Here is a 25,661-nt window from a genome sequence, read left to right as displayed (position 1 = left end):
TCTGAAAGCACAGACCTAAACAGATTCCCCCACCCTCGCTGCCTTTCCCAATCTGTGGCCATCTCTCTGGAGCTCCTAGGGGAAAACCCTGCCATCTCCCTTCTCCAGACTCTAACCAACTTCTGTGAGTCTTTTGACTGTAGAAGTCCAGTCCTCTGGGGTCTACAAATGAACTAAGCCTGGTCCACTCCATATATTCTCTTCGAAGGCCTATATATTTGGAAGTGGCTGAGCCATCTGAAGTATGGCTTCCGGGGTCTGCACGGAGGCCTCAGACCACTCCAGCTCAGACAGGCCACTTCTGCAGGCCTCCAGCCCCCGCAGACCCTGTGCGTGTTGTGTTAACAGCTTGATGCAAAATACATAAACAGGGTGGGAGAAGGAGATGGATGGCTTTCAGTAAATAATGGTACAGTGACCAGCAATTTGAGGGGGTTGGTAGGGAAGAAATTTTCCACATCAGCAGCTGTGACAGGGTGATCCCCAGGAGCCCAGATGAAGACCACAGACTTGGGACAGTGAGGCTTGCCTGACCACATGCTGAAGCTGAAAGCGTGCATCTGTGCAGATAAGATGGCACAGTACCTGTGCAGTCCTGTGAACCTAGTCAAGGATGTCTCTGAGGCGTCTCCCCCTACCTGGACCAATTTGATTCTGTTTGAAATGAGCTCAGGTCTTCAGGGTAAGGAAGGCAGCTGGCTCAGCCTCTTGCTGAGACTAATAGTTATGTGCTCAGAGAAGCTGGGTCCCCTGGGATTCACCCCCTGCTTTTGGAGAAAGGTTTTTATTGCCTTATCTAATATGGTGCTGATTCCTTTTAAAAAAAAACGTGTTGTTGACCAGATAGACACTGCTGATGTGAACTTCTCAGAGTTATCTCAGGGAGGGAGATGGCCCATGATTGGGGAGTCTTTATTACTAACAGTTAAAGAAAAGAAGGGTTGACCCCTTCAGTTCAGCAGAGAACTGAAACTTGGGAAAGAGGCCAAAAAAAAAAAAAAAATCTCTCTGAAACAACCTCCGTGTGCCTGACTCAGTGCCCAGCACCTTCCTTACATTTTTTCCATTCCATCTCTGTCCCAGCCCCCTGAAGTGGATATCTTTATCCGCATCTTATAGATGAAGTAATTGATGCTCGCAGGGGTTAAGTAACATGCAGAGACACAGAGCCAAGAAGAAAAGACTAAGATTCAGATGGATCATGATGAAAATAAAAATGGTGCTACCGAATGAAGAAAAAAAAAATGTTTGAGACATTTGATAGAATGATGCTACTGCTCTTATGTGAGCAAGAGATAAGGCCTTAAAGTTTAGCCATGCACAGAGGTGCTCTTTCTCTGTGGCTTTAGTAAAGCAACTTCCTATATCTGTGTTTGCCAGTCTCTACAAGTAAACCTAAGTGCCCTTTGTTTATCCATCCAAGACACCTTAATGTCTAGAAGTGGATGGAGAGCACCTGATCTGGAGGGAGACACTAGCCCATTTCAACTCCTAGCAGTGATCTTTTTTTTCATATGTGCCCCTTTATGCTGTCTGCACCCAGGTATGACTTCATTGAGATTCGAGATGGGGACAGCGAATCGGCAGATCTCTTGGGAAAGCACTGTGGAAACATCGCCCCACCCACCATCATCTCCTCGGGCTCCGTCCTCTACATCAAGTTCACCTCCGACTACGCCCGGCAGGGGGCAGGCTTCTCCCTGCGCTATGAGATCTTCAAGACAGGTCAGTGTGGTCGTGGGTGGGGAGAAGCAGGTACTCCGCCATCGCCAGCTGTGTCTGGCCGCAGTGCACTGTGTATCGGATTTGCCTAATAGTTTTGCGTTCATAGATGAAGCCCAGTGGGTTGACCTACGTGGTCAGGGTTCCAGTTTTATCCAGCCTGAGAGAGTTGATGGAGGAAAGAGTGTTCAAGGTGAGCCTGGAGACTCTAAGTTGAAAAGCCCATTTAAGTTTCCAGTCAGTTTAAGAGGGCAGACTGCAGGGTTAGTGTTTGGCTGTTTGCTACAACAAAAGCGTAGGGATATCTGTTATATAGAAAAACACATTTGGAAAAAAACCTGACGTGTGTGTGTGTGTGTGTGTGTGTGTGTGTGTGTGTGTGTCACCACAGTAATCTTCATGGTGAAAGCAAAACTTGGTTGAACTTCCTCCAAATTACTTCATAATTTAAATACCCTTTCTTTAGAACCACATGGGGAGGAAGGACATAATCTTTTCAGTGTTTGGAGTCTCTAAAAATCTTACTGTGACCCCACCACCAATGGGATCATGCAGTAATTTTAGATCCAAAGACCACTCCTAGAAATTCCCCCTGCTGATCCACTGTATCACGTCTCTCCATTGAACCCCCACTTCCTAAGTGCTGAAGAAACTGACTCCCTGAAAAAGATAGCAGAAGGAGAAGCAGAGAACTTTTAAGTTGACTGCTTGCTTTTCATTAGGTCCCCCTTAGATTACTTTTAGACCCTGAGAATATGGGCTAATGCTTACTCTCCCTAGAGTCGAGACAACTTTGATTCGCAAGACGCTAGTTCAGCATCTCCACGGAAGCGCTCAGAGCAGGTATCCTTCCCTCGGATGTGTGAGCTCATTAACTTGAGGCTAAGTGAAGCCTGTCCTCCAGTTCTCCCCTCCCCCCTGCCCATCCCCCCACCTCGGGGGCTGCTGCCCCATCCAGGACTGTGTTTCCCTCTCCAGCAGCCACGTTTTACAACTCGTGGGCAGAGTCTGCTGAAAGGAGAAGCTGTCAGCCCTGTCATCATGGAGCCCAAAGCCCGGCGCCTGTTGAGTTCAGTGCGAGGGGAACTATTCATATATATATATATATTTTTTTTTTTCACCAAACAATTCTTGAAAGGAAGTGGTAGCTGCTGAAAGCACTTTTTATATCCACTCTGTCTAAATATTTGCCCGATTTGTCTGCCTGAGAACAAGATCATAGGATCCAGTAAAGGGATGGGGCTGAAGGAGCCGTATAGAGCCAGAGTGGGAGCTGGACTGTCCCAGGGCGCGAGTCCTGAGAAGGTCTGTCTGCCATGGGTGGTCCTGCTCCCGCGTACTTGATGTCATGGGGACTGACCATCCATGTGTCGGGTGGCTCGGGACTGGCACGAGACTTGCAGATACGCTTATCCACATTCCGTTGAGTCCTCTGCGAGATTCAGATTAGGTAGTGCCCCCAGCAACGATGGACTGCTCATTATACCACATCTGCTGGGGAGATAGAAGAGAGAAGGAAGGAAATGGGTGTTGGTGCTCTTCTGCTGGGGGAGATAGCCCATAACAGGCACACAGTTGATGTTATTGAGTGACTATGTGTAAATAGATACGTAACTTAAAAGGTATAAACTGTAATATGAGGCAAAGTATCAAGGTGTGAGTAACATGCTATGGACGCTTCCTAGGTGGCGCTAGTGGTCAGGAACCCGCCTGCCAATGCAGGAGACACGGGTTCCATCCCTGGTGGGAAAGATCCCCTGGAGGAGGGCATGGCAACCCGCTCCAGTATTCTTGCCTGGAGAATCCCATGAACAGAGAAGCCTGGCGCGCTACAGTCCGTGGGGTCGTACAGAGTCGCACACAACTGAAGTGACTTAGCACACATATATAGCATGCTATGGATTTATACTTAATGCACTGTGGTGACCTGAATGGGATGGCAGTCCAAAACAGAGGGGATATAGGTATATGTATGGCTGATTCATTTTGCTGTACAATAGAAACTAACACACATTGTAAAGCAACTATGCTCCAATAACAATTAATTTCAAAGAAGAGCATGCTCTGGATATGAAAATGAGGAAGCCATCTAGTGGCTTGGACAGCGGGGGATCTGGGGATTCCTTTAGATAGCTAGGTCCCCAGTGCTAAAGCGGCCACTCAGCCCTACTGGGTTGACCATGAAAGCTGCTCCAAGCAAAGGCTTCCAGAGAGCTGGCCACCGAAAGTCAGAACAAGAATGGGGAGGACCATTGCAGCTCAAATCTGTTTCATACTTCCCAGCTTAGTATTTCACAAAGGACGGTACCACATCCTCCAGAAATCAACATAAAAATGTGAATGTTAGCTCTATGCCTGCCTGCCTGCTAAGTTATTCAGTTGGGTCCAATTCTTTGTGACCCTATGGACTATAGACCTCCAGGCTCCTCTGTCCATGGGATTCTCCAGGCAAGGATACTGGAGTGGGTTGCCATGCCCTCCTCCAGGAGATCTTCCTGATCCAGGGATCAAACCTATTTTCTGCGTTACAGGCAGATTCTTTACCACAGAGCCACCAGGGAAGCCCCTGTTAGCTCTATCCATCATGCAAATTTGAAGGGTTGGTATTAAAAGACAAAATACACAGAGATCATCATAACTCAGCATTGCTGTTTTGAGGGTAGGCTGATGTATTGAATCAAGCAGCAAGTCTGTGGACTGCCTAAAAACAAAAAAGGCAGCCAAGAAGGGCATGGGGAATTGGGACAGTCTACTTTAAGAATGGGATTGCCTAGGAAGGAAGAAAGAGATTACTGCAACAACAGAAGATAACAGCCCTGCCAATAGCAATCATTCTTCTGGGGATTGTAAGAAAAGAAGGTGAGAGCCCAGCGGCCCCCGAGCCATTCACACGTGCTATCATGCCCATTGGAAAGAGCAACTTATCCTCAATAAGGCAGACAGAGGTGCAGGGGTGGGGGGCAGCTGTGCCAAACTCAAAACTGAGGAGTTTAGGAAGATGAGCGTTCTTCCAGGTCCCTCACCCAGATCTCCACTGTTGGAGCCCTGAGAGAAAATACACAAAGTTACGTCATCCACAGAACATGAAAGAAACGCATGAACATGCTGAAGAAATCCAAACAAACACAGTTGTGTTTGCTAGTCAGATTCATAAAGAGAGAGAAGGGGGAAGTATAAACACAGATACACAACTGTGCCGAGGACTCAGGAAGCCTTCGACCGCACATCACCCAGGCAGGGCTCTGCTGCTGTTATACCGTCAGAAATAAACCCACGATTCGGTACAGAGGGGACCAAGAGGGGAAGTTCACGTCTGCCCTGAATGAAGTGGTTTATGAAAGAGTCTACGTATGTCCACGTACAAAAGGGTTAAGCAAACAACTTGCTGACTTAAGTGATCCCAAATCACTAAATCATAAGCATAACAGAGAAAGGAATTTTAAAATAATTTAAAAAGTAACATTGGAAACGGAATCACTGGAAAACGTGGGTTTTTGTATGTTTGTTTCCTGATTGTCTTCTGACCAAAGTGCAAGATCAAGTTTTCTTTCCTGGGGCCCAGTGAAATTTTAGAAACTGAAATCTCACTTTATCCACAAACGGAGAAAACCTGGGGTACCCCCTACTCTTCTTCAATTGAAGAACTGGATTTACCTTTTGTGGTTAGACCCAGCTCAATTTTGGATAAATGCACCATGTTTTCAAGAGCCTTGTGCTTGCAGATTCTTCTTCCGCTTGCAGAGTTATTATACAATTTACAGTGAAAAACCACAGGATGGGCATTTTTCATACCAGAGTCCTTTGGTATGATATCATTCACGGCAGCAAAATTCCCTAGCTACTATGGATAATCTTACCATTGCATGAACTTGAGTATCTATTGACTGAGCTATTTTCTTAATTTTTAATTCATTTAGTACATTGCGGAAAAGCATCTTGGTTTAGGTAGGTATCTGCAAGACTCAACTCTTGCCCCAGGGATAATCACCTTTCCTGAGATCTCTTCTCCACATTCGATATTCGGCTGCCTACTTTCTGACAATGATCATAGTCCAAACAGCAAGATGGCGCCGTTATAAATGGATGAACGATTATAATGGACAGGCTTGATTTTTCTGCATAAAGAGGATAAAACTATTTTTCTTCCTCATTCAAAATAAGCCACGGGATTTGTTGATGTTATTCAGTCGCTAAGTCATGTCTGACTCTTTGCAGCCTCATGGACTGCAGCACACCAGGCTTCCCCGTCCTTCACAATCTCCCGAGGTTTGCTCAGATTCATGTTTGTTGAGTTGGTGATGCTGTCTAACCATCTCATCCTCTGCCTCTCCCTTCTCCTTTTGCCTTCAATCTTTCCCAGCATCAGGGTCTTTTCCAATGAGTTGGCTCTTCGCATCAGGTAGTCAAAGTATTGGAGCTTCAGCCATAGGATACACCCATGCTTTCCAAGTTGCTCAGTGGTAAAGAATCTGCCTGCCAATGCAGAAGACACAAGAGACGTGGGTTTGACCCCTAAGATCCCCAGGAGGTGAAAATGGCAACCCACTCTAGTATTCTTGTCTAGAAAATTCCATGGACAGAGGAGCCTGTTGGGCTAGTCCATGGGGTCGCAGAGTCTAACACGACTCAGAACACACACCCACGTAGCCATATGTCAGAGATACGCACTGTTTTTTTCCTTTTTGCTTAAGGACTTCAAATTGAAAAGTTCTCTCCAGTCCATTACAGGACCACAGAACCTTGGATACTGTGGGTACTTTAGGATCTTATATTCTCCAGGCCTCCTGGGGCTTTCTAAGTGTCCTTTGTGTCCCTTATGGATGACAGGGACCAAAGAAAGATTCCACTATAAATTCCCATGCCTAGGGGGGTGGGGATTCCCCTTGCCTTGGAGAGGAATGACAATAGGGCAAACTCTAGGAGGGATTTTCAGGAGGCCTTTCCTAGTTCTGGAAGCAACTTGTGAATAGAGTTAATTTCCTCTGGCTAAGTGGCCCAGCAGCCATAAATGCTAACCTTTTGAAAATTCCTCTCGGCCCCCTGAAAGCCTGCCAGCTGGCTTGGCCTTCCTAAACTGCCTCATCCTGAACCACTGAGGAGGCCCTCAGAAGCTGGGGTCCTGATGGTAAACAAAGCTGGGAGTACCGTGGTAAACAAACTGGGGGAGAGGTCATCTCAGCTGCTGCCTCCTGGCCTTGCTGCCCCCTGGACCAGCTTGCCTCTGAATGATGCAGTGCAGAGCTTCTAGAATGCCACATTAGAGAGCCTCAGAAGAATCCTGAAAAGATTAACTCTCACCCCAGGTGTCCTGGGTTCCCACCCTGCCAAGGCACAGTGCTGGCTGGAAGAGCAGAGGTGATGGACAGGTGGGTAGGGATTTTGGAACTTCCTGTCTGATGCTAAAGAAAGTTCCCCTCCCCCTTCCCCCAATTATTTGCATGGCACCTTTTCCAAGTCAGACGTTTGCCGCTTTCCAGAAAGCCGTCATCAATAAAAAAACTCGCAGAGGGGCTGCAGCAGGAGCCACGGATAAAGACATCGCTGCGGGCTAGGATCAGCGTATTGACATCACACAGTTATATTTCAGTGGGATCCCCAGAGGACACTTCCTGCCAGTAAACACCTGGTTTATCTAGTATTTCTCTGTTTTTTTTCCTTCATGCTTAGAGTGCCTGTTATTCTCCTCGTAAATCCTGCTCCCTTTTTAAACTTTAAAATCAGAACATAATGAAATCAATTCTAATTGTGCAGCGTTTACATTCATCACGTTAATTTGCAGAACTTCTGGCTCCGAGCAGCTCCCTGGGCCCTGCTCCTGTCCTGGGACTGTCCCAGGCCCGCCCTGGCAAGTGGTGGCCCCATGAGGGCCCTTTTAATGTGACTCCACCTAGAGGCATTAGGGGAGAGGGGAGCTGTAATCCTTTTACGAGCTCCCATTGAGGTCCAGGCCGAATGTGTGTGGCATTTAAGAAGACGCCTCCATCAGTCCTGAGAAAGCAGACACAAGAGCTTGGGGGAGAAACAAGGCCATCCCCACCACAAAAGAGCCAAAAGCCGTCCAAATGCCAATGCATTGCCACATTTTTTCCAAACTTTCTGCAGGAGTGGCCTTTAACATCCCCAAACCCTGCTGTGATCCACCGGCTGCAAACCTCAATTGTTCATTGTCTGGCCACTACAGAGCCGCTCGTTTTAATATAGTCATGACATGAATGAGACCCGAGCTCCCCTTTGCCCCTCCCCTGAGGCACCTTGGATCTTGGAGGGAGACGGGGGCACCAAGTTGGCTCTGGTACAATAGGGGCTAGTGTTGAGGTCAGCAGTAAATAAGGGGTCACATTGTTTCCCCTGCTGGCAATCAGCAAGCCTTCCTTAAGGATTGAAATAACTTACATTTCTGGAGCAAGCAGCTGAGTAACTGAGAAAGAAGACTCTGTTCCTCTTTTCAAGGGAATCCATCTTTCTCTCTCCCTCTCTCTCTGTCTCTCACACATGCTTCTTTCTACACCACCCCTCCTCCCAAATCCTTAATTGCTGCTCTTACTCTAATATGTAGAGCAAGCCTGCTCGCCTCCCTAATTTCTCCCCTAAAGATGGTCTGGCTTAAGGGCTTGAAATGTGGATGTGAAAAGTATGTTGCTTCAAGGGCCACTCCAGTGGAAACAAAAACTTCTTGAGTAAGGAAATTTGGGCCCAAACATTTAAATAACCCGTGTGACAGACACAACAGAGAAAGGCATCCTCTTCCACTCTCTTAAGGCTCTGCTTCTCTTTCACCTACAGGATCCGAAGATTGTTCAAAGAACTTCACGAGCCCAAATGGGACCATTGAATCCCCCGGGTTTCCCGACAAGTACCCGCACAACTTGGACTGCACTTTCACCATCCTGGCCAAACCCAAGATGGAGATCATCCTGCAGTTCTTGACCTTTGACCTGGAGCATGACCCTTTGCAGGTGGGAGAGGGAGACTGCAAATACGATTGGCTGGACATCTGGGATGGCATCCCCCATGGTGAGTGATGGCGCCTCACCAGGCCCTTCCCAGTAGCTTCATTGCCTGTTAATTGCTTTAGTGGCAATAAAAAACAGAGAACAAAGATGTTAAAGCTCCTCAGAGTTTATCTGTGACCCATGATGACTTTCTCTTATCCTTCACCAAGGATGACTTCAGAAAAACTGTGGAAAGGCAGTTTCCTCACTTGGGGATACTTCTTTGCAGAAGGATAAGAGACTGGAGGAAGGCATGGCAACCCACTCCAGTATTCTTGCCTAGAGAATCCCCATCGACAGAGGAGCCTGGCGGGCTAGAGTCCATAGGGTTGCAAAGAGTCAGACACAACTGAGTGACTAAGCATAGGAGGAGACTGAGTAGATACTTGGATGCGGATGAGAAAACCTATAGGTCATATTTTCTTCTGCTCCATAGAAAGTGACTCAGTGACCACTCTCTATGTCCAAATAGGACTCGAGAGCCAGACTAAGTTTGAACTGTGGCTCTGATCTTAGCAGCTCTGCAACCTTGAGCAAGTTACTTAACCTTTCTGTGTCATATTAATATCTGTTTAGATTAGCTGCTATTAACATCATTATAATTACTATAATTTTATTACTATTTATATAGTCACAGGCTTCCCTGGTGGCTCAGACGATAAAGAATCTGCCTGCAATGTGGAAGCCCCAGGTTTGATCCCTGGGTCAGGAAGATCCCCTGAAGAAGGGAATGGCAACCCACTCCAGTATTCTTGCCTGGAGAATTCGATGGACAGAGAAGCCTGGCAGGCTACAGTCCATGGGGTCGCAAAGAGTCGGACCCAACTGAGCGACTCACACTAACTAACTAACTATGGTCATAGATGTTAAAAAAAAAACTTCATCCCCCAAAGCCAAGAGGCACCTGTGCTTCTCATGTAGAGACCAGCATGAGTCTTGGGTATATAGTATCGGTGAGGAAACTCATCTTTCACTTCTATCATCATTCTAAGTATTTTGCACTGTAAGGGATACTTGATGTCTAAGCAATTTCATTTCCTCAGACAAGCGTAAGATTTAGTCAGGAAATGTGTTGGAGTCCGCGCTCTGCTATTTCCTGGCGGTATGCACAATGAACAGTCATGTGCCCTCTCCAAACCTCAATTTCTTCCTCTGTGGAACAAGCATTATAATGATACCTTTCCAGCCCATCTCGCAGGGCTGTGAAAACAGAATGAAGCCAGGTCAGTGAAAATACTGCTTAATGTGCAGGAAAAAAATATTAGGCATTGTTCTGAAACTGTATCTCTGGTTGTTTTGTGCCAAGGCATCCCGAGTGATGCTCTGTTGAATGACTTGGAATTATGGGAAGGGAGAATGTATGGAGATTGAGGTCTGGCGTGTTCAAGTCTGTGACCTCTCTTTGTCCTTCCTGTCCAGTTGGACCCCTGATTGGCAAATACTGTGGGACCAAAACACCTTCTGAACTCCGTTCGGCCACGGGGATCCTCTCTCTGACCTTTCACACGGACATGGCGGTAGCCAAGGATGGCTTCTCTGCACGTTACTACCTGGTCCATCAAGAGCCGCTGGAGAGTGAGTTGGCTGGCTGGGAAACTCGGATCTGTCCTCCGATGTCTTTTGCCATGAGGGTGATCTCTGCAAAAGAAGGAGGGGGGAAGTCGGACCTCAAGGGAAGAGAGCTGTAGCTTCTTGCTGGGCAGAGATGAATGAAAATAGAATAAATGTCAGTCTGGGTGCTCATTTCTTTAAAGAAAAAGTATGTATACCAAGAATTAGTTATTCCCAGGGAAAGTCACAGGACCATCTTAAGTCTCAGAATGAAAGGGAGAGTACTTAAGATATCTATATTGAGTCCCCCATGTGCTATTTTTGGGGGTTTCGCAGGTGGTGCTAGTGGTAAAGAATCCACCTGCAGGATAGGCAAGAGATGTGCATTCGATCCCTGGGTCAGGAAGATTCCCCTGGAGAAGGGAATAGCACCCCACTTTAGTATTCTTGCCTGGAGAATCCCATGGACGGAGGAGCCTGGTGGGCTACAGTCCATGGGGTCGCAAAGAGTCAGACGCAACTGAAGCAACTTAACACATATGCATATGCTTTTCTTTCAGTCTGGGGTCATTTTCCTCACTCTCCAAGTCTCAGTGACCATTGTCAGAAAAATAGAACTTTTTTTTTTTTGGTCGCACTGTGCATGTGGGATCCTAGTTCCCCAGCCAAGGATTGAACCCACACCCCGTGCACTGGAAGCTCAGAGCCCTAACCACTGGACAGCCAGGGAAGTCTCAGAAATAGAGAAATTTTAAACCTCTCTCTATATACATATGTTTTAACATGAAATCTCTCTGGGCCTGACTAGAGTTTCTCTCACTAGGCTGGTACACTGCTGGATTTTCACTTTGTTCTGCCAATAAACAGTTTTTTGAGCTTCTACTGTGTAACGGGCACTGTGAAAAGCATAGAAAATCTAGTCCAGCCCCCAGCATTCATGGGCCTTGCCATCCAGACCATCAGTCTCTTGCTCTGAGCTGTATCTTTGAATCAGTTCCTCTTGGACGTGGACTTCAGATGTGCTGTCATTTTCCCGGAGAAACCTAAACAATCACGTGAATGACCAGAGGCACACTTTGAGGATGATTGGAGCTGGGCGAATCCTGCCATGGCTGATGACAGTTTACTACACGGCAGCCTGGCCAAGGGACGGGTTTCATTCTGGGTTTTGTTTTTTCTTCAAAGAGCTCATGAAGGCTGAGAGACAAGAAAACCGTCTTGTGAGTTAACCGAGTTCTGCAGGTGGTCAGTGTGGTCACTGAGCAGCAGAGGAGGTTTGATGCCTGAGAGAGGTTGCTGGTCCTTATCTGACATGCACACGCACGTATTGACCAGTGTCTGTGGGATCATGGGAAGGACAGCAATTAAACTGACAGCACAGGCCAGAGGAGGTGACTTCCGAGCCCAGCTGCCCAGACAGGTGGTACAGGCTAATATAGAACGACACGCGTGTACTCACAGAGAGAACTCCCAAAGACAGGTATTTATTGCTTTGCAGTGTCTGTCTTCGGTGCCAGAACTCATGAGACAGTTGAGTAAAAGAAAGAAGCAAAAGTGCCTCCTGGGTGTTTATTAATAAAGCAGGCTTCCCACGATGCATCAGCCCACCCAAGTCTATCACACATTTACCTGTTATTTCAATAATGGTGCATCTGGAGTTTGTGAGCATCCGTAGCCTGCAGCACTAACAGTTCTTGTGCTTTAGATTGTATTTTTAATTTCTATGATGATTCTTACTTATCCACAGCCCAATTTCTTTTAGGTCAAGTTTAGTTCCTTTCAGACCAAGAGGGGCTGTCAAGATCTGTGACTTGGCATCGTTGTTTGTAAAATGTTGAGTGTAGAATTAGGTCTTTAAGATGAAGGAATGCCTGAAAGGACTTACCGCTTGAAGGGAGCAGCATTTTGAGGGTCTTGGGGGTTTAAGGCTGAGAGACCTAACCTCTGCCCTTGACCATCTCTACCCGCCAGACTTTCAGTGCAATGTCCCTCTGGGAATGGAGTCTGGCCGAATTGCTAATGAACAGATCAGTGCCTCATCTACATATTCTGATGGGAGGTGGACACCTCAGCAAAGCCGGCTCCATGGCGATGACAATGGCTGGACACCCAACTTGGACTCCAGCAAGGAGTATCTCCAGGTACTGACTCAGAGGCTGTGCAGAGTGTGTGTGCTTCGGTGGGTGAGGCTTCTTCACTGGAGTCCACCAAGGACATGAAGAAATTAATCATAACATAACTGAGAACTCCTCTCATCCATCCATCCTAAGAAATCCATATTCTAGGCACAAACACAGCGCCAGGCACTGTGCTAAGTGCCAGGATGAGATGGACACTGCCCTGCCCTTGTGAAGATTACCAGTCCCTGGTGGACTTGCTGGGCTGGGAGGGTGTTTGCCCTTTCACTGTAGATATCCAAGCAACTTCTATAAACAGTTCCAGAGCATCCTCATTCTTGGCAGAGGGAGGCATCAGGACGTAGGGGGCATTTTTCCTAAAGGCAGGCTGGCTGAGAAGCATGGCAACCTTTTGTGATCTCTGCTATTTGGAGGGAGCCCTGCCAGGAAGGTTTTGCCGATAGCCATCAGGAGACCACGTGGGAAATTATCACTACCAGGAATGAAATTCCAATCGCGTCGATGCCCTGCAGCATTTTTGCAGACTATTTTTTGCTTTCCTTCTGAATAAGACGTGCAGCTTTTGTGGAGTAATCCTTCCTTGCTCTACACACCAGTCCAGTGCTGGTCCCCAGGGGAGGGCAAGCCGCTGGTTCCATGCTAGAGCAAGGACTGCTTTCATGACACGTGGCAGGTAGCCTTGTGACCTGCTGACAAGCCTGTCCTAGCTCTGACGCTAGCCTGTCCTAGCAGCCTCTGCTCTGAGAAGGACGTAACTGAGCAGATGACAGGAAAGGGAGAAAGACCCCTTAGAAACTTCCAGAGCATTCCACAGAATGAGCTCTAACAGCCCAACCCTAAGGCCATCTGTCACTCTCTTCTCTTCCTCTCCAATAATCCTTCTCATCTAGCAAAGCTTCCAGAAAGTTCTTACTGACAGCCAGCATTCCGTTGACTGTAGTCCTCGTTTTGAGTCCTAATCATATACTTTCTCCTATTGCTCTCCACTTGTTTATCATACACATATACAACACAGTGTGCTTCTTTAGAACACTTAATCATGCTGAGCACATATTAAGTAGCTAATAAATGCTTACTGAATCAAATTTTACCAGGGCGTGCTGACTCAATTTTGATCACAGGGAGATTGCTGTTAAGAAACACTGTGGCCTGCAAAGGAATGACACCTAGCAATTTCCAAATGGGTTTGGTGTTGTGGAAGGGAAGGTGGCTCAAAATGTTGGCCATCCTCCTTGTCGGACAAAAGGTCAGCACTTGGTCCATAAGCCTAATTGCTTGGGCAGACTCTACATGCCTTTTGACCCCTAGGTGACCCAAGCGACTAAATACACAATGGAGTGAGGGACTGAGGGGAGGAGAAACAGCGCTGAGCTGAGACTTTGGCAGCTAGGCTGGATCAGAGTGGAGTGGATTGGATTTAGCCATTGTTCCTGTAAAACAGCATCCGCTTTCACTATCCAAGGCAGGTCATGGTTAAGTAAAAAGGGGTCATAGTTCTAGATGTTCAATGATTCCTTTAAGATAAACAGTCATCCTGTCTGTTCAAATTTGAAAAAAAAAGAAATAAAACTCAAGCTACAGTTTCAGAGGTGTCCAGTGTAGTTCGAATATGTCGAGTTTAACTCTCTAGTGGAGGCAGACAGATACTGACCACCAATACCTGTGAGTGAATCACAGACACGGGTTGGGAGTCAAGTACTGCAATGGTGTCCTGTGAAGATGCTGCCCTGTGTGGGAAGTCAAGACACCCATCCTTCTTCGCCTTTCTTCTCTAGGTGGACCTACGCTTTCTAACTGTGCTCACAGCCATTGCAACGCAGGGAGCGATTTCCAGAGAAACTCAGAATGGCTATTATGTCAAATCCTACAAGCTGGAAGTGAGCACTAATGGTGAGGACTGGATGGTGTACCGGCACGGCAAGAACCACAAGGTAAACCCATGGCCCCACCCCAGTGGCACGCAGGGCAGAGCAGGAGTGGTGGGTCAAGAGGGGCTGCAAACCCACCCCACACGGACAAGGCAGCCTTGTTCCCCAGGGCTCCAGTAATTGATGGAGGCACCGGAGACGCTGGCCCTGAAAATATTCTTTCTTATGCTAAAGTGATTGGAAGACACTGTTTTCTCCGACAGCCTGGCTGCTGTCGTGTCTTGTACAGCAGAGAGAGAAAGAGCTTGCAGAGTGCTCTCTGACTGCAAATGAAGGAGAGAATGTGTTCCTGGCCCGTGTCTCCCTGCGCAGGATCCACTGAGCATTGATGGCCTGAGTCCCTTCCACGTACTGCATTAACAGTCAAAAAACCTCAGGAAACTGCAGTTCGGGGAGTTACCAAGGTCTGGAAATAAAAGGGCACAGATCCCAAGAGGGAATCACAACGTCCCGAAGGAAAAAGAGGACAATAAATAATGAGGAGAAATTCGGTTTGTCAGGGGTGAGATCTGAACTGGCAGTCATGTTTGGCAGTAAGGCGTTGAATCTACAAGGCTGGTGCCTTCAGCGTCTGGGGCTCCCACAGGCATGTCCTCGTGGGTGATGTGAGGCTTTTGTTGTATATATGGATGAATGTCTGGTCTCAGCTTTCTTACAACACGTGGCTTTCTGGCAGTGATCAGGTCTGCAGCTGGCCCTGGCAATGTATATACTGGTTATGAGGTAGACTCAGTGCATGAAAAGGCTTATTGGAAAAGGCCAGTGGTCTCACCTGGGCAGGGCAGGAGCACTGTTCTTTGTGGGCTGACTCTTGGGTCTCAAAGGAGAATGCTCATCCTTCTCTGAATGGAACTGGGGAGTGAGGAAGAGTGTCTCTCTCCCTGTCTGTCAGGTTGTGAGTTATCAAAAGGGTGCACAGGTGGCCCAACCTTGAGAGGCCGAAGGTCTTTTGCAAAGGGCACCTTTGCACCTCTGAAGGTGCCCTCAGCCTGCGTCACTGCCCCAAGGCAGCTTGCTCTTGCTCTTGTAACAGGAAACCTTGGGCCCAGAAAATCCCAAACTATAATGTTGGCACTGCTTCACTCGGGAAATGTGAGTTTTTAAAGGAGTGGATTTTTAAAAATTAAGATCGCCATAGTAACATGGCACCATTCATCTGAAATCATGGCTTCTAGATATTACCAGGTCTCTTCTCTCTCACACACACACACTCCCCATTTCACAGATAAAGAAAGTGAGAGACTTAGCAATTGAAAGACTTCCGCATCTTAATGTGTCGAGCAGGTCTGGTTTCTCATTGCCTGCTTTTGTTTCAGGGAGAGTTAAATGTGACTTGGACACAGCAAGCCAGAGTTGGCATGGGGTGCTGGGAGCTCTGTGGACAAAGTCCTCATCCCAGCCCGCTCCTTCTCGTGCCCTCTCTCTCCACCCTCCCTTTTCCATAAGAAAGTGCTAGAACCCAGAAATTCAGCGAGGCAGGCGAGGGCCAGCAGCTGGCTTGGGGTGGGTACGGGGGAGGAGGAAGAGGTTCCCCTAACCACCTCCCTGTCCAGGCTCAATGACTAAGCAGCGCTGGCCAAAGGGATACTGTAGCATAAGCCGATTTTAAAAGCATGCAGATGGACTGGGATGCTATTTAAAACACCATTTGTAGGAAATCTGGTTTTGGAAATACCTTAGCACTGCACATTTTGATAGAATGCTGTCCTCCCTGGCTTTATCCCTGGTATTGGTTCTGCAGGGAAGATATTCCCAAGAATTAAATGTAGCTTTCTGGACTCCTTTAGAACCATTCTTCTCCACTTTTTCATACTGGATACGTTCTCATCTCTTTTATTTTCTCTCTCTCTCTCCCCTTTGCCTCCTCTTCTCACCCATGACTAAATTTCTTTCCCTAGAAACCACGGGGTAATTTCCTTCCTGGTACCTAGAAAGAGGCAGAAGAATGGAAAGGCTGCCAATCAAGCATTGCCCCCTCCCTGTGCTCCCTTGTCCCCCCTCGGGTGTGGTGGGCGAGGGAGGAGATCTCCGGGTCCTCGAGTCCATGGATGATCTCTGCTGCTCCTTCATTATCGGATCTGCTCCCAGACGCCTGTATTTAATGTGCAGATTCTGCACCGTTCATGGTGTGTCAGCGCAGCTCTCTGGCTGTTCGGGTTGAAATAGTTGAGTGAACCGTGCCAAATAGATTTGTCAAGTCTGCTGCAGTTTGATTTGATGCCATGAAGGGGAGGTGGGGTGAGGAGGGGACCAGGGGGCAGTGTGGGGAGAGGCTTCGTCGACCCAGGACACTACCACTGTTTCCTTTTGTAGCTGCTGGATGGTGGGCACCGTGCCAAGCACACTGGCGCTAAGTGGACTCAAAAGCAGAATTCAGCCAGCAGGACCTGTGAGCAAAGCCCAACAGAGGTGGAGGCAGCAGTGGACTCTGCTCTGTGGGCAGTTGGGAGGGGTTGCAAATGGGACCCAGTGCACGTGGTGTGCAAAGAAGTGACGGTGATGTTTGGGGCAGAAATGTGGGGACTTGATTTCAATTCCCTGGTCTCTGTCAACACCAGTGCGGTATACCAAAGGCCAGGGAATTGGGGAAGTTGGAGGAAAACAAGATTAATGAGCACTCAGGGTGGTGGGGGATGGCTGTGCTAGTCCCTTGCAAAACACTGTCTACAGTTTGAACCCAGACTGGGCTGAGGCAAGGCCTGAGCCTATGAGGGGAAGACTTCCTTGAGGCTAGGAAGTGAGGGGGACTAACTGAAGAGCTCTTTTCCAACCTCCCACAGCCTGGAAGCAGCCTCTTCTTAGGCCTTTCCATCCAATAGGTAACGGTGAGGCTACGGATAAGAAAGGCATTACCCTATTGCTGGGGATATTGCAAGGATCCTCCAGGCAAAATGCAGCCCGGTTACACAGACCATGTGTACAGCACATCCCCAAATCCTTATCCAACTCCACATGCCATAGAAAATGGAACCTATGATTTTCCTACGGGGGACCTTCTTATGCATATTTACTGCATAACCACAAGACAGAGAGCTCTTCCACCTGTTAGAGCCCATAGCCAGCCTGTGCACTCCCTTAGATTATACAAATTGCTTCACACATATTTCTTCAGAAACCACAAGCATAAAACTACTGCCTTTGGTTTCACCAGCTGTATTAATAACCCCAAACACAGACATAGCATTGTAAGTACAATAGTGGAGAATTGGTATGTATGTCTATAATTATAGGCACAATTATGTACACACAAACCAAGGGAGGGGCGTGGAGAAAGATGGAAGGAGCTGGAAGGCACGAGGCCTTGGCTAGGATCCTGCTCACCTCTGAGATGCTGGTTCTGCGAGTCTGCACTGGAAGCAGTGAGACAGAGGCTGCTGTCAGGCCAGGAGGACACAGGCCATGCCCTTACAGGTCTAAGCAAAAGCCTCTAATTTCACTGGTCCCTTATTTGGTACATGTGAGCATCTTTCTTGCTGATGTCACTCTGGTTACCTTGTTCTTAGTCACAGTGTTGCTGGGCTGTTCTGATGTGTTCGGAAGAAATTTGGACTAAAAGAAAAAGTCTATCGGGTGTTACCTGTATCCTGATGGCCAGATTGAGGATGGAAGGGTGAGGACAGGGATTGGGTAAGGTTTGGGTCCAAGAGTTTTCAAAATTACCCATAATGAGTGGCAGAAATGCACTAAGCTCAATCTTATTAATGTAATGATGACTTCCAAGGGGCTCGGAGAACCCTCATGCACTAGCTTATTTGCTTCAGAATTTAATAGTGTTTCAGACTGTGGAACTGAAGCTCTCGGGCAAAGTAATTTGCCCCAGGGACTTGGGGGAACTGTGGAGTCCCTGTGGAAGGCACCGGTCACCACGCTTTGAGTTCAGACCAGTCTTCTCATAATCTATGGCTCACCATCTTGCATTCAGAGGGAAATTGGCTTCCTCATTGTTCTATCCAGAGTTCAAGAGAGGCGCACATTCGTGGAGATATGAAGGCAAGTTGTGCTTTGAGGGCACTGGGCTCATCATTTTGGATTTGGGGCCCCACCATAAGAATCCTGAGCTGTAACTTGAATGAAGTCATTTTGGCCACATCCCTTCAAAACAAATAACCACTTTCCGATCACTTCAAAAATCCTCAGTTCTATATTTATTTTCCAAATTAAAACAAATCATTGTGAGAGCCATCTAAGAAATTTAAAACCCTTTGTGAAGCTTTCAGAAACTTAAGAGGAAAGACAAACCCCCTCAAATTAATTGGCTAAAGGTTAGAACCATGTGGTGTCTCTCTTCAGACCTTCTCAGATGATGCACTGCGTGACCTTGGAGATTTCTCTTTGCAGCTCCGTGCCTCACCTCAGTGTTTCTGCTGGCCCAAATGGAACGGTGCCTTTTTTGCTGTAGGCAGAGCACCTTGGGATCCATAGATGGAAGGCTCTCTACAGATATAATTAATGTATTAGACCCACAGAGCTCTTCTTGAGCAGAAGCAAGTTATCAATTTTAAAAGTAACAAGGCCCCATGGGATATTTATCTACCTCTCTTAAAACCATAGGTCTGGAAGGGACCTGATAAGTCATCCAGACCTCTCCGTGCATCTGATAGGGCCTGTACGTGAGCTGCCACAGATAAACCGCACCCCTCAGGCTTCAGTTAGGAATGCAATTTTCCTTCAGTGAAAATTTGGGTTTTTTAAAAAATACATATATACCTTTTTTTGAAGCCTCCTGGCGGATGACTGGCTTTCCCTTTCCCTTTTATTGTAGTAATTTTACTTATTGTGTATAATATTAAGACAATGACTCAAACCATCAGCTAGTAATGGACATCAGACTTTAGAAGTCATGGATATGATTATATCATCCAGGATCATGCATGTTCAGAAGAGGGCTAATGTCCTCTCCGAATTCAAGTCCCCCAGTTTATCTGCCCCTCTCAATTATAACCAAGAAGAATCGAGGGCCCATGGTAATTAAGTTTGTCCCTTATCCATTTGCCATGGGATGAGCTCAGACCTTTAGCCTCTCTACTTAGGAAGCTCCAGGGAAAATTTCATTATACATAAGCTTGGAACCTTTTCTCCATCAGGCCCCCATGGCTGGCTTCACCCAACTCCCATGGGTGCTGAATTGTCTCCGGGACTGGAGGCCAGCCTCCGTGGCGCTTACAGCCTTGATGCTAAATTCCTTGTGCTTTCCAGACCCACGGCCAGTGGGACGGAGCAGACAGCAGGAAATGTGAAATGGTGCTGTGATTTTGCTTGGGCAAAAGCCCAGGCATCTCCAGATGAGCAGTGGGGTGAGCACTTCGCCAGGTAGATTGTCAGGTTCTTTGCTGTCACCGGTTCCCTGCTCTGTGATTTCCTGAGATTTCTTCTGGAAAAGGAGTACAGTTCGCAGGTAGATTTAGCAACCTCATTCCCTGCACACTTTTTGCTCTCTTTTCCACACCTGGAGATTAAAAAGTGCCTCCTTCAATAATGTGGCAGTGTCCTTTCAGGAGGTATTCAGTTGGAGGCCCTTCCTACCCAGGTAGAATGTCTATTTCTGCCCCACCTTCATGGGAGTACACCCTCATGGCTCTGATATTCCACTCTTCTGCATCCCGTCTCTCCTCCAGCCCCCAATCCCTGAGCTGTCCTCTGCTCCTCTCCTCCCTCATGCTTTCCTGTCTCAAGTCCTGAAACCCTAATCCTGTTAGTATGCTGTGTTCCAGGGCTCGGCATCTCGATGGGGGTAACTTGATCCCTCAGTAAATCTAACGGGCCCCTCAAGGCACACACAGATGGGGATGTGTACATACTACCCACCTCCGCCCCCCACCCCCAGAAAAAAAAATCGGCTTTCCTTGCCCTACACCCCACAAGCTCTTGCTCGTCCGTCTTCTCCTGCACATCAGCAATACTGCCTGATGATAAAAACAGCCCTAAAGTAAAGGAGGAGGAGATAGGAGGGCATCATGGTGGTAAATGAGCATTTGGTGGTTAGGGAATTTCTTTGCCCTACCCCCATCCCTTCCTGCCCTTAAATTCTCTTTCTCAGTGTCTCTCATAGATATATATTTATACAGGAGAGAGACATCCCTTCTGATTCTGTATCTGGCTAAGTTCCCACATTCACTAGAATGAAAGCAGCTTAAAAAAAAAAATTTATAGTCTTTAAGGAAGAGATTTAAGAGAGAAATGTCAGGACCAAGATTTACAAACAGGAAAAAAATGTCCATTACCTTAACATCATTTTCCCCGAGTGCAGCAGGCCCCCCAACCCCACCCCTACGCTTGACTGTTTGGCGCAACAAATTAATTAAGCAGGATGGTATCCATTGATTAACCGTTTATTTCCCTGTATAGCCCCGCTGGCTGATTTGAGGGAAAATGCAAGGGAAAGCGGGTGGGAGAGGGAGGACCAGCATCTGGTCCTGAGTGAGGACGGGTCAGTATGGTGGTCCCTGAGAAGAATGTTTAAGATGTGCTCCTGCTTCCCCCATCTCTGCCCTCCATTCCTGCCACCTCGCTTCTCTGCTGGCTTTGTTCTGCTCCTTGAGAGTCTGTGCCAAGCAGATTGAAAAGAAGAACTTTGGATGCAATGAAACATTTATTAGTGAAGAGAAATATTTATTTTTTAAAAAGAAAGGGAGGAGAAAAAGATCTCCTGCACAGTTTCTACCTCAGGGCTCCAGCACTGTGTTGTCTTTGAAAAATTTTCTCTCTGTGCAGTTCCTGGAGCCAGTTGCGTTCACATGTTTACAGCAAAATAGAAGTAAACTGTAGGTCACACTAGAGGTAATGAAGGGACGGGCACGCGCAGACGGAGTGAATGAAGCCCAGTCAGGTGGGAGGCAGTGCACAGAATGAGAGTCTGTGTCTGTGGACCAAAGGGCCTGCCTGACGGAGGAAGGTTAGGCAGCCAGGAACACTGTGAGCCTGTGTGGGGTGTCTCCACCGAGAGGCTCAAAGCCTGTTGAGTGTCTACACTGGCCTGGGCACCCGGATGTTGATGGCAGAGATGAACAGCATATGGGGAGAGAGATTTAGGGCTGGCAGAGAATCCACCCTCAAAGAGCACTCCCAGGTAGGCAATGAAACAGTAACTGTTCTCAGTGGCGCCTGAGTCACTGCATGTTCTTCAAAGAGGTCTTTGGGAGGGGTCAGCAAGAAGTGGTGGCTGTGACTAGAAATGGGGGGAAAGACAAAGGACAGATGACCTCAGAAACCAAACATGCTGCTTTCTGGCTAGATGTTTCTTATTAGAGTATAAATATATATACATACATATGCATACATGTATACTTTTCTTTTTTGGTTTTCACATAGTCCATACCTTATGAGCTCACAGACATGGTTTGAAACATGTTGTTTCCTTTTTCTGGGTGGGGGAAGAGTGATTTGTAGATAATAACCAAACTGGGATATTGGATAGCAGCCAATTTAATTGGCAGATGCCCCCCTCTCCCAGAGGTGCAAATCAAAAAATCCATGAAGTGCTGCCGGTTTCAGATTCTGTCTTACTGAAAATAAACCAAAGGTCTCCAGAATCAATTGGCAAGTGTTGGATTATGTTCGGAATTCAGCAAGGCACCAAATGGATTATCTAAACCACTTCGTGCCCTGAATTGTTTTTCAAACTTGGTTTACAGAAGTGCACTTGAAGAACTTCATATTCAACATAGCTTTATATATTCAGATATATATATATATATATATATACACACACACATACATACACACGCACACACACACACATTAGTAATTACAACATAATCAATGCTATCCCACCTCTTTAGAAAGCTAGGATCACCTTGAACACACTTCTGGTTTTCCTTTGGGTGGGAAAGCAACCATATTAACTTTTTTTTTTTTTTTTTTTTTGGTTAACAAAAACATATACCATCTGTGACATCCAGCTTTTAAAGCAGATGTTAAAATGTGATCATCACATTTTATATACATCTATCTGGGTGTACCATACGCTGACAAGTCACTGAGTTTTCTCAGCAATGTGGACTCCTCACTGTGAAGTTATGGCCTGAAAATTCTTGGCCCCGAGGTGGGACTTGAGAGTTAATGGCTCTCAAGGCTTGAATTTTCCCAGTTAAACAGAGACCTATTTGTTACTCGTGCTCTAGCTTCCTGTCTAACATCTGTCCTGGCTGCAGTGCTGGCCCTAGAGCCAGCAGGGAGGGCTGGCTGGTAAAGTTCAGTGTCTATTTGCAAGCCTGCTATCTACTTTATTTTCCTGAAGGAGAAATCAAGGTATCTAAGGTTTATTGATTTGCCTATAGTGATTCAGTGAGTCGGCAGGGAATAGGGAGTGAAACCAATTTCCTGGCATCATTTCCCAAGCACGCCAACTCCTTACCTTGCAGTGCCTCGACTGGAAGCCAAGAATCCATCTCGGAGAATTTGATCAGAAAACATATGAAGGGTGATTCTGAAACCGCAGAAGCATTGAGAAAGTCATAAAGATGTATAATATATGATAGCATTTACCAGCTATAAATAGGGCCGTGCAGGGAGAAAAATAGAGTCCTTATAAATCCATTGGGTCTGGAGAAATAGAAACTGCTTAATGTTTCATTAAAAATGGATTTTCATAAATTGCACTTTGATATCTTTGGGCACAAGGCAATATGTGAGGACTAAGGTGTTGTTATTTATTATTCTTTGTTTATTAATAATTTGAAGTGTTATTGAACCAAAACATCAACAAGTTATATTCTCTCTTTGAGTGGAGCAGTCACCAGGTGTCCTGAGTCTGAGCACTATTTGAAATGTATGAAAATCCACAGCATTTGTCCACAAAAACACTTAGGCTACAAGGGACAGTGGTAACTAAAATGCCCTGTTAGAAAGTGGACACTGCTGGGGCAGTTATAAATGAGAAACTCTTGTGAAGCAAGCCTTAGAATCTAGGGGCCAGAAGGGACTGTACACATCAACCCATACAATCTCCTCATTTAATAGGGAAGGAAATTGAGGCCTGGGGGAGGTAGAGATATTTGCCCACAGTGAGGGCTTCCCTGGTGGCTCAGATGGTAAAGAATCTGCCTGCAATGCGGGAGACCTAGGTTCAATCTGGGGTTGGAAAGATCCCCTGGAGGAGGGCATGGCAACCCACTCCAGTGTTCTTGCCTAGAGAATCCCCATGGACAGAGGAGCCTGGCCGGCTACAGTCCTTAGGATTGCAAAGAGCTGGACACAACTGAATGAGTAAGCACAGCAGGAGATAATTAACAACAGAGTCTGGCTCCTGGTTCAAGCCTTAGTGTTTGAACTTTTTGCTACTACGCCCACCTCAGAGTAAGAGGTATATAAAAAGTTTATTAAAATAAGCTGGTATTGGGAACTTCCCTGGAGGTCCAAGGAGGAGGAAATGGCAACCCACTTCAGTATCCTTGCCTGGATCACCCCAGGGACAGAGGAGACTGGGGAGCTACAGTCCGTGGGGTCACAGGGTCAGACCCCACTGAGCGACGGGGCAGAAGCACACGTTGGAGATCCAGTGGTTAAGACTTCTCCTTCCAGTGCGGGGCTGCAAGTTCGATCCCTGGTTGGGGAGCTAGGATCCCACATGCCTCATGGCCAAAATACCGAAACGTAAAACAGAAGCAGTATTGTAGCAAATTCAATAAAGACTTTAAAAATGGTCCACATTCCAAAAAAGGACGGTATTCCATCAGCCAAGGGTCCCAAGAATAGAGGGTAGTTAAAAGCACAAGCTCAGGGGCACACGAGACACTGAGAAGAAACTGGGCTCAGAAACAGGAATGGTTACTTGGGGTCACATTGTAAGAGCCTTCATTTGGTTCAGGGGTGGGAGAAGAGTGAGCAGTAGTGGAAGGAAGGTCAGTTAGAGAACCAAGTAGGTGTCCTCAGGTAGATAACCCACGTGCCTGCCTCCCTCACTGACTGATGCCACTGTGAGCAGAGATCCAGGAGGCTTACCCAAGCCTGTGGCCACACACATCCATGGGAAGAGCAGCCCCCTCCTTAAGCACGTACCCACGCGCGTGTGTTCCCCGTGCCCACACACAGCCAGCCTCCCTAAGACAGTCCAAAGACACAGTCATTTCCTTACTGAGGAAGGAAAGAAATGGTTTCCTGGTGTTGTCTGCCCAGGCTGAGAAATGAAGGGGTCAGATAAGATAAAATTGGATATTAAAAACACATAAGACGTGCTGTGTTTCTAAACGGTACCAGCATGGTGTGTACGCTGTGGATTAGCAGCTGTGTTAAGGTTCAAATCCACTCAACACTCCAATTATATATTCACGTGGCAAATCAAACCCCCTACCAAGCCCCCCGCCTTGGAACTTCTTAGCATCTCCTGATGGAGGCCACACACAGCCGCCACCACCATCCTCAGGGAGCAGGTCAGTAGTGGGCCCCCCCGCCACTGCTCACAGCACCCGTCCGAAATAAGCAGAGGGCTTGTCTTTGCTTCTGCCCTGCCAAAACAAAACAAAAAAAAACAAACAAAGAGCCTCTGCCTCATGCTGAATTCTAGGAGAACTGATTCATCTTTTTCCCTTGGATTCGGTTGCTCCATCTCTTTCCCCAGAGCGGCAAGGAAGCCAAGGAACGGGCATGGCGAGGCCTGAACTGTCTGCCCTCCTGCCCCTCCTCCTGGTGGTTCCTCCCCAAGATTAGATCACAGAGGTTCAGGCACCTCCTTCTTCCTGTCGGCCTTCTCCCAAGTGTCTGGCTCCAGCTTCTTTCCTTCTGCTTTTGTGGCCCGTTTTCTTCGTCTTCTCGCTCTTCTTTGTCCTCAATCACCGTGCGGGAAGCAGCCGAACTGAAGCTGGGAGGAATGCGTGCGGCAGGCAGTCCTGCTTTGGTGCTCCCAGCAGTCAGCGAAGCAGCAGAGGAGGAAACTGGCGGCCTGGGGACCTGAGCGGAGGCTCCCCAGGGGAGCAGAGCAAACAGCAAGGCTGGAGGGGGGTGCTCCCCTGGAATAGAGGCGCTCAGTACCAGGAACAAGGGGTTTCGGCTGAATACAGTGGTCCTCTGAATACTGTTTTGTCCTCTCTTTCCCTCCGTTTCTCTTCAACAGACCACATCCCCTTATTTGGTTGCAAAAGGTATGATGGCTCTTAGCCTTCACTGCCACCATTGATGGGAGCTAGTAATGGCTCTGACGTTTGACCTTTAGCAAATGGGAAATACAGAAAGTTCAAGGTTGCCAAATGGCAGAGTTCCTAGTTACAGTTCCTAAGGAAGCAAAGACCACGTTGTTTATTAGCTCTAAGCCTTGGTGCTGCTCTTTCACTGTTTCCCAGAGCCTTGGGATTAGAAACAGTGGGAGCACACCACTCAATAGCAGCTCTCCCTCCATT

At 47.2% G+C, this 25,661-nt stretch overlaps 1 protein-coding gene across 5 annotated transcripts in view; it reads left to right on the top strand.

Annotated features, from left to right (window-relative positions):
- NRP2 (neuropilin 2) overlaps positions 1–25,661 on the top strand; it is a 119,840-nt gene that overhangs the window by 33,442 nt on the left and 60,737 nt on the right. For all 5 annotated transcript variants that reach the window (XM_005676406.3, XM_005676407.3, XM_005676412.3 and 2 more), the window contains exons 3-7: positions 1,544–1,725; positions 8,506–8,736; positions 10,134–10,289; positions 12,237–12,406; positions 14,179–14,334. In XM_005676406.3, coding sequence (XP_005676463.1) covers positions 1,544–1,725; positions 8,506–8,736; positions 10,134–10,289; positions 12,237–12,406; positions 14,179–14,334 — 895 coding nt within the window. The remainder of the gene's footprint in view (positions 1–1,543; positions 1,726–8,505; positions 8,737–10,133; positions 10,290–12,236; positions 12,407–14,178; positions 14,335–25,661) is intronic.

Source organism: Capra hircus, chromosome 2 (assembly GCF_001704415.2).
Source record: "Capra hircus breed San Clemente chromosome 2, ASM170441v1, whole genome shotgun sequence".
NCBI lineage: Eukaryota > Metazoa > Chordata > Mammalia > Artiodactyla > Bovidae > Capra > Capra hircus.
This window is presented reverse-complemented; position numbering and strand designations above follow the sequence as displayed.